Source organism: Bombina bombina, chromosome 5, assembly GCF_027579735.1.
Source record: "Bombina bombina isolate aBomBom1 chromosome 5, aBomBom1.pri, whole genome shotgun sequence".
Classification (NCBI taxonomy): domain Eukaryota; kingdom Metazoa; phylum Chordata; class Amphibia; order Anura; family Bombinatoridae; genus Bombina; species Bombina bombina.
The window spans coordinates 443,691,908-443,705,282 of record NC_069503.1 but is presented as its reverse complement, the minus strand read 5'-3'; the positions used below and the strand labels follow the sequence as shown (position 1 = coordinate 443,705,282).

Genomic DNA, 13,375 nt, shown 5'->3' with positions numbered 1-13,375 from the left:
GTTTAATAAAACTTTAAAAACAATAATAAAATATTGGTTTGGGGATTTAATATACCCATTTGATACTAGTGGAGATAGTCACTGTTCCTGAGTAATTGGAGGGAGATAGCTGGGGGGCCCAGTCTGCCTATATTGCACTTATTTTAGTGCATTTCAAATTGTGAGTATTCTTCCTTGTGTATGAGAAGCTGTGTGTGGTGGAGTGGAGCAGTGAAAGACTACAGGAGCGCCTTCTCTTTCTATTATTTGCAGTATCTAGGATTTACCTTTGGAGAAGAGCTGATCCTTGATGTGGTTTTAACCTTTCGATGGAAGCCTGAACTGGCACCTTTTTTATGTGAACTTCTGTACAGGAGGACACATTTTTCAAAGGTACTGAAAAGTGCCTTTACATTGTGGTCTATAGGGAACTGTGTGTTCTCTATAAATATATATATGCTTATATACATATATATTTATGTATTGATATGTGTATATATACATATAAACACATAAATATATAAATATTTACAATCTGCTGCCAATCACTGCTCGACTTACCCCCTTCTCTGCGCTAGGTTCTCATGCTATGTCTCATTGCATGAGAACGAGGCTCCCATTGGAGCCTATGGAAGCGTGCTCTTGTAAGCACAAAGCTTCCATCATGCAATGAGAACACGAGGTCACATTCGCATTGTGGCTAATTTGTAATACCAGCACACATTTGTGTATCTAGCCATAAATAAATGCTAGATAGAATGATGTAGTCAAAGCAACAATTTGCAGAAAGGGTGCAAAATAAATAATGAAAATATATTGCAAACCCTTTTTACTACACATAAACATTTTACATTACAAGTATTTATTGTCCTTTAATGCATTCATTTACTTATTGCTTATTTTCTTTGTGTTTAACCCCTGCAAAGGTATTAAACACACAGTTAAAGGGAAAGTCTACTTGAAAATTGTTATTGTTTAAAAAACATAATTTATGTAAGAACTTACCTGATAAATTCATTTCTTTCATATTAGCAAGAGTCCATGAGCTAGTGACGTATGGGATATACATTCCTACCAGGAGGGGCAAAGTTTCCCAAACCTTAAAATGCCTATAAATACACCCCTCACCACACCCACAATTCAGTTTAACGAATAGCCAAGAAGTGGGGTGATAAGAAAAAAGTGCGAAAGCATATAAAATAAGGAATTGGAATAATTGTGCTTTATACAAAAAAATCATAACCACCACAAAAAAAGGGCGGGCCTCATGGACTCTTGCTAATATGAAAGAAATGAATTTATCAGGTAAGTTCTTACATAAATTATGTTTTCTTTCATGTAATTAGCAAGAGTCCATGAGCTAGTGACGTATGGGATAATGACTACCCAAGATGTGGATCTTTCCACACAAGAGTCACTAGAGAGGGAGGGATAAAATAAAGACAGCCAATTCCTGCTGAAAATAATCCACACCCAAAATAAAGTTTAATGAAAAACATAAGCAGAAGATTCAAACTGAAACCACTGCCTGAAGTACTTTTCTACCAAAAACTGCTTCAGAAGAAGAAAACACATCAAAATGGTAGAATTTAGAAAAAGTATGCAAAGAGGACCAAGTTGCTGCTTTGCAAATCTGATCAATCGAAGCTTCATTCCTAAACGCCCAGGAAGTAGAAACTTACCTAGTAGAATGAACTGTAATCCTTCGAGGCGGAATTTTACCTGACTCGAGATAGGCATGATGAAATAAAGATTTCAACCAAGATGCCAAAGAAATGGCAGAAGCTTTCTGGCCTTTTCTAGAACCGGAAAAGATGACAAATAGACTAGAAGTCTTTCGGAAAGACTTAGTAGCTTAAACATAATAATACAAAGCTCTAACAGCATCCAAAGAATGCAATGATTTCTCCTTAGAATTCATAGGATTAGGACATAATGAAGGAACCACAATTTCTCTACTAAGGTTGTTAGAATTCACAACCTTAGGTAAAAAATTCAAAAGTAGTTCGCAGCACCGCCTCATCCTGATGAAAAATCAGAAAAGGAGACTCACAAGAAAGAGCAGATAATTCAGAGACTCTTCTGGCAGAAGAGATGGCCAAAAGAAACAAAACTTTCCAAGAAAGTAATATAACGATCAAAGAATGCATGGGTTCAAAAGGAGGAGCTTGAAAAGCCCCCAGAATCAAATTCAAACTCCAAGGAGGAGAAATTGACTTAATGACAGGTTTTATACGAACCAAAGCTTGTACAAAACAATGAAATATCAGGAAGATTAGCAATCCTTCTGTGAAAAAAGAACAGAAAGAGCAGAGATTTATCCTTTCAAGGAACTTGCGGACAAACCTTTATCTAAACCATCCTGAAGAAACTGAAAAATTCTCGGTATTCAAAAAGAATGCCAAGAAAAAATGATGAGAAAGACACTAAGAAATATGTCTTCCAGACTCTATAATATATCTCTCTAGATACAGATTTACGAGCCTGTCACATAGTATTAATCACAGAGTCAGAGAAACCTTCTTTGACCAAGAATCAAGCATTCAAACTCCATACCTTAAAATTTAAGGATTTGAGATCCTGATGGAAAAAAGGACCTTGCGACAGAAAGTCTGGTCTTAACGGAAGAGTCCACAGCTGGCAAGAGGCCATCCGGACAAGATCCGCATACCAAAACCTGTGAGGCCATGCTGGAGCTACCAGCAGGACAAACGAGCATTCCTTTAGAATCTTGGAGAATACTCTTGGAAGAAGAACTAGAGGCAGAAAGATATAGGCAGGACGATACTTCCAAGGAAGTGATAATGTATCCACTGCTTCCGCCCGAGGATCCCGGGATCTGGACAGATACCAGGGAAGTTTCTTGTTTAGATGAGAAGCCATCAGATCTATTTCTGGGAGTTCCCACATTTGAACAATCTGAAGAAATACCTCTGGGTGAAGAGACCATTCGCCCGGATGCAACGTTTGGCGACTGAGATAATCCGCTTCCCAATTGTCTATACGTGGGATATGAACCGCAGAGATTAGACAGGAGCTGGATTCCACTCAAACCAAAATGTGAAGACTGAGCAAGTACCAAGATATCGTCCAAATAAGGAAATACCAAAACCCTGTTCTCTGATTACAGACAGAAGGGCACCGAGAACCTTTGAAAAAAATTCTTGGAGCTGATGCTAGGCCAAACGGTAGAGCACAAAAACTGGTAATGCTTGTCTAAAAAGAGAATCTCAGAAACTAAAAGTGATCTGGATGAATCGGAATATGCAGATATACATCCTGTAAATCTATTGTAGACATATAATGCCCTTGCTAAACAAAAGGCAGGATAGTCCTACAGTTACCATCTTGAATGTTGGTATCCTTACATAACGATTCAATATAGATAGATCCGGAACTGGTCTGAAGGAATTAACCTTCTTTGGTACAATGAAGAGATAGAATAAAACCCCAGCCCCTGTTCCAGAACTGGAACTGGCATAATTACTCCAGCCAACTCTAGATCTGAAACACATTTCAGAAATGCTGAGCCTTTGCTGTGTTTACTGGGACACGGGAAAGAAAAAAATCTCTTTGCAGGAGGCCTTAACTTGAAGCCAATTCTGTACCTTTCTGAAACAATGTTCTGAAACCAGAGATTGTGAACGGAATTGATCCAAATTTTCTTGAAGAAAACATAAACTGCCCCATACCAGCTGAGCTGGAATGAGGGCCGCACCTTCATGGGTATATAGGAGCTGGCTATAGGTTTCTATAAGGCTTGGATATATTCCAAACTGGAAAAGGTTTCCAAACTGATACCGCTCCTGAGGATGAAGGACCAGGCTTTTGTTCCTTGTTGTGAGGAAAGGAACGAAAATGATTATTAGACCTAAATTTATCTTAGATTTTTTATCCTTTGGTAAAAAAGTTCCCTTCCCTCCAGTAACAGTTGAGAAAATAGAATCCAACTGAAAATCGAATAATTTATTACCCTGGAAAGAAAGGGAAAGCAAAGTTTTAAGCCATAAAGCTTTTCTAGCTAAAATAGCTAGAGACATATACCTGACATCAACTCTAATGATATCAAAAGATGGTATCACAAATAAAATTATTAGCATGTTATAGAATAATAATAATGCTATAAAATTATGATCTGTTATTTGTTGCGCTAAAGCTTCTAACCAAAAAGTTGAAGCTGCAGCAACATCCGCTAAAAATATAGCAGGTCTAAGAAGATTACCTGAACATAAGTAAGCTTTTCTTAGAAAGGATACAATTTTCTTATCTAAAGGATCCTTAAATGAAGTACTATCTGCCATAGGAATAGTAGTACGTTTAGCAGGAGTAGAGACAGCCCCATTAACCTTAGAGATTTTGTCCCAAAACTCTAATCTGTCAGATGGCACAGGATATAATTGCTTAAACATTTAGAAGGAGTAAATGTATTACCCAAATTATTCCATTCCCTGGAAATTACTTCAGAAATAGCATCAGGGAGAGAAAATACTTCTGGAATAACTACAGGAGATTTAAAAACCTTATTGAAACGTTTAGATTTAGTATCAAGAGGACCAGAATCCTCTATTTCTAATGCAATTAATACTTCTTTAAGTAAAGAACGAATAAATTCCATCTTGAACAAATACAAAGATTTATCAGCATCAACCTCTGAGACAGAAACCTCTGAACCAGAAGAACCATTATCAGTATCAGAATGATGATGTTCATTTAAAAATTCATCTGCAAAAAAGAGAAGTTTTAAAAGACTTTTATGTATACTAGAAGGAGAAATAACAGACATAGCCTTCTTAATGGATTTAAAAAATAAAATCTCTTATATTATCAGGAACACTCTGAAAATTAGATGTTGACGGAACAGCAACAGGTAATGTAACAGTACTAAAGGAAATTTTATCTGCATTAATAAGTTTGTCATGACATGCAATACAAACAACAGCTGGAGAAACAGATACCAAAAGTTTATAGCAGATACACTTAGCTTGGTAGCTCCAGCACTGGGCAGCGATTTTCCTGAAGTGTCTTCTGACTCAGTTGCAACGTGGAACATCTTGCAATATGTAAAAGAAAAAACAACATATAAAGCAAAATTGATCAAATTCCTTAAATGACAGTTTCAGGAATGGGAAAAAAATGCCAGTGAACAAGCTTCTAGCAACCAGAAGCTAAAAATAATGAGACTTAAATAATGTGGAGACAAAAATGACGCCCATATTTTTTAGCGCCAAAAAAGACGCCCACATTATTTGGCGCCTAAATGCTTTTGGCACCAAAAATGACGCCACATCCGGAACGCCGACACTTTTGACGCAAAAAAACGTCAAAAAAATGACGCAACTTCCGGCGACACGTATGACGCCGGAAACAGAAAAAAAAATTTGCGCCAAAAAAGTCCGCGCCAAGAATGACGCAATAAAATGAAGCATTTTCAGCCCCCGCGAGCCTAACAGCCCACAGGGAAAAAGTCAAAAATTTTTAAGGTAAGAAAAAATGATTGAAACAAATGCATTTATCCCAAGTATGAAACTGACTGTCTGAAAATAAGGAATGTTGAACATCCTGAGTCAAGGCAAATAAATGTTTGAATACATATATTTAGAACTTTATATAAAAGTGCCCAACCATAGCTTAGAGTGTCACAGAAAATAAGATTTACTTACCCCAGGACACTCATCTACATGTTTGTAGAAAGCCAAACCAGTACTGAAACGAAAATCAGCAGAGGTAATGGTATATATATAAGAGTATATCGTCGATCTGAAAAGGGAGGTAAGAGATGAATCTCTACGACCGATAACAGAGAACCTATGAAATAGACCCTGTAGAAGGAGATCACTGCATTCAAATAGGCAATACTCTCCTCACATCCCTCTGACATTCACTGCACGCTGAGAGGAAAACCGGGCTCCAACTTGCTGCGGAGCGCATATCAACGTAGAATCTAGCACAAACTTACTTCACCACCTCCATAGGAGGCAAAGTTTGTAAAACTGAATTGTGGGTGTGGTGAGGGGTGTATTTATAGGCATTTTAAGGTTTGGGAAACTTTGCCCCTCCTGGTAGGAATGTATATCCCATACGTCACTAGCTCATGGACTCTTGCTAATTACATGAAAGAAAGATAGATAATCCCTTTATTACCCATTCTCCAGTTTTTCATAATTAACACTGGTATATTAATACACTTTTTACCTCTGTGATTACCTTGTATCTAAGCCTCTGCAGACTGCCCCCTTATATCAGTTCTTTTGAGAGTCTTGCGTGCATTTTAGCAAATCAGTGCTGACTCATAAATAATTCCACAGTAGTGAGCACAATGTTATCTATATAGCACACATTAACTTGTGAAGTCTGGCTGTGAAAAACTGTCAAAATGCACTGACATAAGAGGCAGTTCAACAGCTTAGAAATAAGTTTATGAGTCTAGTTACGAGTATAGTCTATATCATAGAAGATAGAGACTGAAAGAATGCACCTAAGTAGCACTTCAGTTCCTTGTGAAGTTATTAGTATAAATATAAAACTTAAACAGCCATTGTGAGCCAAAGGGTTGAAAGGAAATTAAAACATAACTTTTATTGAATCAAAATTTGATTAAAATATTTGTGTGTAAGTGTGTGTACTTTAAAAACATTATTATATTGTCAGATACCCATACCCATCCCTGACAATACCCTGTTGTTTTTCCTTTTTTAATGGCATAGAAAACTTTAAAACTAAATGCATTAGTACAGTGGGAATTGGTCTAAATTAGCATTAATACCTTGGGGCTTATTTAAAAACCGCTAGTGGCAATTGTCAAAAGCTATTCACAGGCTAATAGAATAATGGTTACAACCGCTAACCTGTGAAATCAACCGCACTGATATAGATCCCTAGAACTTTATAAAAATATCATAAAGCTATAGCGGTTAGCGAGTGGCAATTTTGAAGAGCCAATTATGGGTCTTTATTATAACTGTTAGTCACCTATTCGGGCAGCTCCAGCTTATACCGCACCAATCACTTGGTGATAGCATAAGTGCATAAAAGCCGGGTACTGGCAATGACAGTGCCATAATACAACTTTAAGTATTTCTACGGTATGAAGCTGGAATAGCTAACTTTAGAAGAAATTAAAAGACAGCCACTTTAGAAGAAAATAAAGACTAATAACTTTTGGATATTCCTAAGTTATAACGGCCAGAGCTTATAATTGGTTACCTAAACGTATACTGTAACCACCAGCGACAGGCTATTGATACATAAATTAAGTGGGCTGCATAGAATATATTATTCAAAGAAACTTTTATAAATACCCAGAATACCGCTTTCTATGTATTAAATTATGTATATTATAAAAGTAAAAATATGCAAAGTCTGCCAAGTGACTAAAAATAATAGATAATAGACCAAGTGAGATATTTTCTGCCACAAAGTATACACCACTGAAGTTCGTACACCTAAGCACCTACACATGCTAGACTTAAATCTAAGTCACCAAAAAAAACCTGTTGCAAAAATTGATTAACTATGCAGTATATATTAAATTACAAAAGAATATATACATATTCATATATCCAGGCTATTTGAGCCACTTCTGATACTCCAAAAAAAGAAAACAATTTATACTGTAATTATATATTGTATATACACGCCAACAATATAATCTATTGCAACACAAGGGACAATATAGTAAGGTTGAGTTTAATCCATATTATGAACTTGCAACTATCAGGGACTCAGTAATTTATCTGAAGGAGTGAATAATGTTTATATAGAGATTCAATTATCCAGAAAGTGAAAATTACCAAATTACCTAGATATATTAGTTACTAAGTATCCTTCACTGATAGTAATTTGTCATTTACTTTTCTAAAACGATTGCACAACTATATATGTGAATGTCTGCATGATAGAATTTTGAATTACACAGTGGTGTATAATACCCCAAGACACAAGCCAATTATCCATTGGATAGATTTATATTTACTATTTATATAATCCAAGAATATTTCAAAATAGAGGTAATCTATCCACTTGATATTTAGTGCCACTTTTTTATCTTCAGTAAAGTTGCTATGTGTTTTTAAAGTACACACACTTACACACAAATATTTTAATCAAATTTTGATTCAATAAAAGTTATGTTTTAATTTTCTTTCAACCCTTTGGCTCACAATGGCTGTTTAAGTTTTATATTTATACTAATAACTTCACAAGGAACTGAAGTGCTACTTAGGTGCATTCTTTCAGTCTCTATCTTTTATGATATAGACTATACTCGTAACTAGTGTTGTATTATGCACCAACACTCAAGCTCAAAGGGTATATATGTATATACCTATTAAAAATACAGAAATTTGATAAATTTATGCACGGTATCCAGACATAATTATATAAAAGGATACGCTGTTTGTAAATAACTTGAATACATTTTCTGTATATATTAAAGTAATATACTGAGCGTTCCTATTCTACCAGTGTAGTGCTTTTGCTACTCTTTGTTAAAGTTTATGAGTCTACCTAGGTTCAGCTTTTAACAAAGAACACAAAAAGAACAAAGCAAATTTAATGATAAAAGTACATTGGAACGTTGTTTAAAATTGCATGTCCTATCTGAATCATGAAAGTTTAATTTTGACTAGACTGACCCTTTAAATTTAGCTCCACATTGGCAATCCAATAATGGTCTGCAGATGAACATGACCTCTGAGCCAATCAGGGGCTGCATATATGCGTAACCATCAATTACCAGCTGTGTTCAGTTTTAGATTAGTAATGCATTGTGCCCGGCAGTTGAATCAAACATATAGGGGTCGATCACAATCTTTTAGAAACACTTTTCTAATGATTTTGAACAAAAAAGTTCACCATCAAAGCTTATGGGGATATTTCTTGATAAATTATTTGACTCTAATGGACTATAACATTTTCTTACTGAAGCTTTAGGTACATTTTAAAAGCCTTAGTGCACAGCCCTACAGCTATGGACTTCTGAGAGTCTATAAAACCCCCAGTGTAACCTTTGATAATATATAATGAACAGGAATACTGAATATAAGAAAAAAAGAGAGATTATTGCATCAGCACATGACTAGTCAGGCAGATGTCCTTTCCAATTGCATATGTAGTCTTGTAAGATATACTGTATATCCCTCTTCCCCCAAAAAACCCTTGTTGGCACAGACTTATACATATTATATTGGTGTTAAAATATAAATGATGTCTTACCTCAATAACTCCTCCTCCTTCTCCTTTACTGCCAGCTAAAAATTCTTCTGGCAATCCTATCATTTTTCCCAGCCAGTCCAACATTACAGTTTCAAGCTCTGTGCAGGCCGGACTTGAAGCCTTGAATGAGATAAATAATAAAACAGATGGTACGTACCTACATAGCATTTACTGTATGTGTCATATATTTTGCTAGACAATGATACTACACCTGACAAAGACAGATACCAAAACAAAAAAAAAACATTAAATATGTTTATTTTGTTCTTATTAATCTACCTAGACATTCGCATGCCATTGTCAAACAAAAAACAACAATGGCCTAGATTACAATTGGAGAACAAAAATATTAGCGCTGTTGCTCATATATTTTTTAAAATATTTATCTATCTCTATAACTATATATTCATATGGATATATATATATATATTATATATACATATATATATATATATATATATATATATATATATATATATATACGCACACAGAGAAAGTCCAGCACTCAGATAACATTAAAAGCAAAACTGGAAGAGTTAGTTACCGCATCTGACCAAATGGGACAAGCCCAGGTACCATGTCCAGGTCTCTCCCAAAACCTGGGTCCCTACAGCAATACAATGCAAGCTCTCAATCAAACAAACTGGGAACAAGTCAAGGGTTCATAGACTTATGAAAGTTCAGCACTCACTTGCAAGCTCTCAGCTAAGATTAAAAGCAAAACAGGAAGAGTTAGTTACCGCATCTGGTCAAATGGGACAAGACCAGGTACCACGTCAAGGTCTCTCCCAAAACCTGGGTCCCATAAAATACAAGCTCTCAATCAAACAAACTGGGATTAACTATCCATTGAAAGCATAGGGCGCACTCAAGCATAGTTGCCAACAGTCCCTGATTTCCAGGGACAGTCCATGGATTTTGTTGTATGTCCCTGGATTTTTTTTGCCCCTGGAAATGTCCCTGAAAATCTCCTTTGCGCAACATTTGTTGTTTGTATATAGATATATATATATATATATATATATATATATATATATATATATATATATATATACACACATACACATAATATACAGATAGATATATGATAAATAGATATAGTGTATTATTTAAATATAATTCATTCCTAATGGAATATTATTATTATTATTATTGAATGGGTTCACATATTATTTGTCTTTCTAATTGTGATGCTGTGTTGTAAAAATAACCATATGCCCAGAATGTGTTCCAGAGACTGGGTAGGTGTAAGAGCTTGGTGCTGTAATCTGTATAATAAACTATGGATAAGTCTAAATTATACTATTACTTTAAATGGGTGTGTTTTGATTGCAGAACTGAGGGGGCGGAGCAGTTGAACAGTAGGTTGGCAATACTCCAGTAACCCGCTTGCTTGCTCTGCTGCAAAGTGTCCCTGGAATTTATTTTGAAATGTTGGCAACTATGCTGAAGACATGTCGGCTGCACTAAATCTTATCTGGTAATTCTTTTTTACTATTTACTTATAATATCAGATTGTGCGTGGACCTGTTATATTAATAGTGCAATTGTAATCTAGGCCAATATCCCAAAATAGCTAATAGAAATTTAAAACAATGGTTAAAAATGTCAGAAAAGATAACTTTCATTAAACTCTTTTTTATCTTGCTTATATTTTACATCCTAATCTTTTTCTCTTCGTTTTCTTGCACCCCCCAATTATGCTATAAAAGGGTGCGTATGTTTAATGTATCACAGCCATCATGCTGGTGAGTTAACTAGAGACAAATAAAATACATTTCAAAAGCTTGGTAATAAACTAGTGGGGTAACAAATATGCTGATAAGACTACAGATGTCATTTAAGAAAATAAAATGAATTACGGTTTTTAAAATGCATTTAAAGGGGATATGAAACCCAAAAATTCATTTTGTGATTGTGCATATAATTTATAAAAAGAACATTATTAATTTACTTCAGTTATCAAATTTGCTTCATTCCCATGGTACTCTGTGTTTAAGAGATACCTAGGTAGGTGTGTGGAGCACTATAAGGCAGGAAATTGTGCTTCCATCTAGTGATCTTGCAAATAGAACTGCTGCCATATAGTGTTCCAAACATATGCATGCTCCTGAACTTACCTCCCTGCTTTTCAACAAAAAATACCAAGTGAACAAAGACTATTTCACAATAGAAGTAAATTAGAAAGTTATTTAAAATTGCCTGCTCTATTTGTTTTATAAAAGAAAAAAAATTGGGTTTCATGTCACTTTTGGTAACATTTCCCAGAGGCCTCCTCACCTCAGGAGTTGCTATTATATGGAAGTTCTATCTACCTATAGAAGTTTTACTACACTTTCATTTTTACCAGTAACCAGCATGGGCCTCATTATCTAGTATGTAGTACTCCAGCTTCATAAACCATTTTTGTATCAAAAGACTTTAGACTCACTTCACCAGTAACTTAAACGTTTAATATAAACCTTTCTAATGTAGAAATAAACACACTACAACTTCTTGTGGTTATAAAACCTGCAGGTCATGTTTATTGTGGCAACACAAGAAACCCAATGAAACAGCACAAATAACATGGACCCAGGGGACGGCAATCAGGTACTAGCTAATACGTAGTAACCCATGCTAGCAAGCTGGGCAGTACCAGGGAAGCAGGAGAATAAGCAGAGCGTAGCTCAATACTAAGATGGCTTAGGGAGTTCTCGGTTTTGGATCGCACAGACAGGGGACCCCCTAGACGTGTGTCTTAGAACCTTCCCCCTGTCCGGAATAGCCCTCGCTCTACCTCAATCACACCCTGTACCCCTGACACTGCCCAACTGCCAGCGTAGGGTGCAAACCCACCACTCCAAACCATTAGGACCAGGGTCAACTAGGTGCAAACCACATTGAACGCCTGGGGAGCTGAAACATAACGTCCTTGGTCTTGTAGAAATAGGTTGGCTAGCCCTCATCATGCCTCAGACTCCCTTATCACTAAAGGAATCCCCCTAGTGATGGATCCCACTAATGATTGCCGCCTAGAACTTGCAAAGGGATGGATAGTGTAGGTAAACATCAAAGGAATAAGCAGAAAGAGGATTTGGACTTCCTGTACAGGTCTTAAAAAAGTAAGCCTAACCCCCTCCTCTCCTAATTGCAACAATTGTTTCACACACACACAAACACACTCCCACTCCTTCGTCCTGGCCCTAACACTTATTTGCATTCCAGGCAATTTGCCTTACATTTCATAGCTCAGAGCCGTCGCCAGCACTCAACCACCTTTTTTAGCAATCTGGGGGCTCCTACCCCAGATTGGCTGAACCAATCAGCCAATCGGATTGAACTTGAATCTGATTGGCTGATTCAATCAGCTAATCAGATTTTTCTACCTTAATTCCGATTGGTTGATAGAATTCTATCAACCAATCGGAATTCGACGGACACCATCTTGGATGGCATCATTTAAAGGTACCTCATTCCTCGTTCAGTCGTCGTGCCGGATGGATGCTCCGCGGCGGAGGAGCGAAGAAAGAAGATTGAAGATGCCGCTTTGCTTGAAGACATCGCCGGATGCAAGAAGACTTCTCTGCCGCTTGATTGAAGACATCGCCCGGATGGAAGAAGACTTCTCTGCCGCTTGATTGAAGACATCGCCCGGATGGAAGAAGACTTCTCTGCCGCTTGATTGAAGACATCGCCCGGATCAGATGAAGAGTTCTGCCCGGCTGGGTGAAGACAAGGTAGGGAGATCTTCAGGGGGGTAGTGTTAGGTTTTTTTAAGGGGGGTTTGGGTGAGTTTAGAATAGGGGTATGTGGGTGGTGGGTTGTAATGTTGGGGGGTGGTATTGTGTTTTTTTAAAAGGCAAAAGAGCTGTTTTCTTTGGGGCATGCCCCGCAAAAGGCCCTTTTAAGGGCTGGTAAGGTAAAAGAGCTGTTTACTTTTTTAATTTAGAATAGGGTAGGGAAATTTTTTTATTTTGGGGGCTTTATTATTTTATTACGGGGCTTAGAATAGGTGTAATTAGCTTAAAAATCTTGTAATCTTTTTTTATTTTTTGTAATTTAGTGTTTTTGTTTTTTTTTTGTAATTTAGTTTAGTTTATTTAATTGTATTTTAGTTTAGATATTTGTAGTTTATTTAATTTATTGATAGTGTAGGTGTATTTGTAACTTAGGTAAGGATTTATTTTACAGGTAAATTGGT

At 36.4% G+C, this 13,375-nt stretch overlaps 1 protein-coding gene across 3 annotated transcripts in view; it reads right to left on the bottom strand.

Annotated features, from left to right (window-relative positions):
• The window catches only part of DDC (dopa decarboxylase), a 222,497-nt gene that overhangs the window by 142,127 nt on the left and 66,995 nt on the right, over positions 1–13,375 (bottom strand). For all 3 annotated transcript variants that reach the window (XM_053714306.1, XM_053714307.1, XM_053714308.1), the window contains exon 4: positions 9,193–9,312. In XM_053714306.1, coding sequence (XP_053570281.1) covers positions 9,193–9,312 — 120 coding nt within the window. The remainder of the gene's footprint in view (positions 1–9,192; positions 9,313–13,375) is intronic.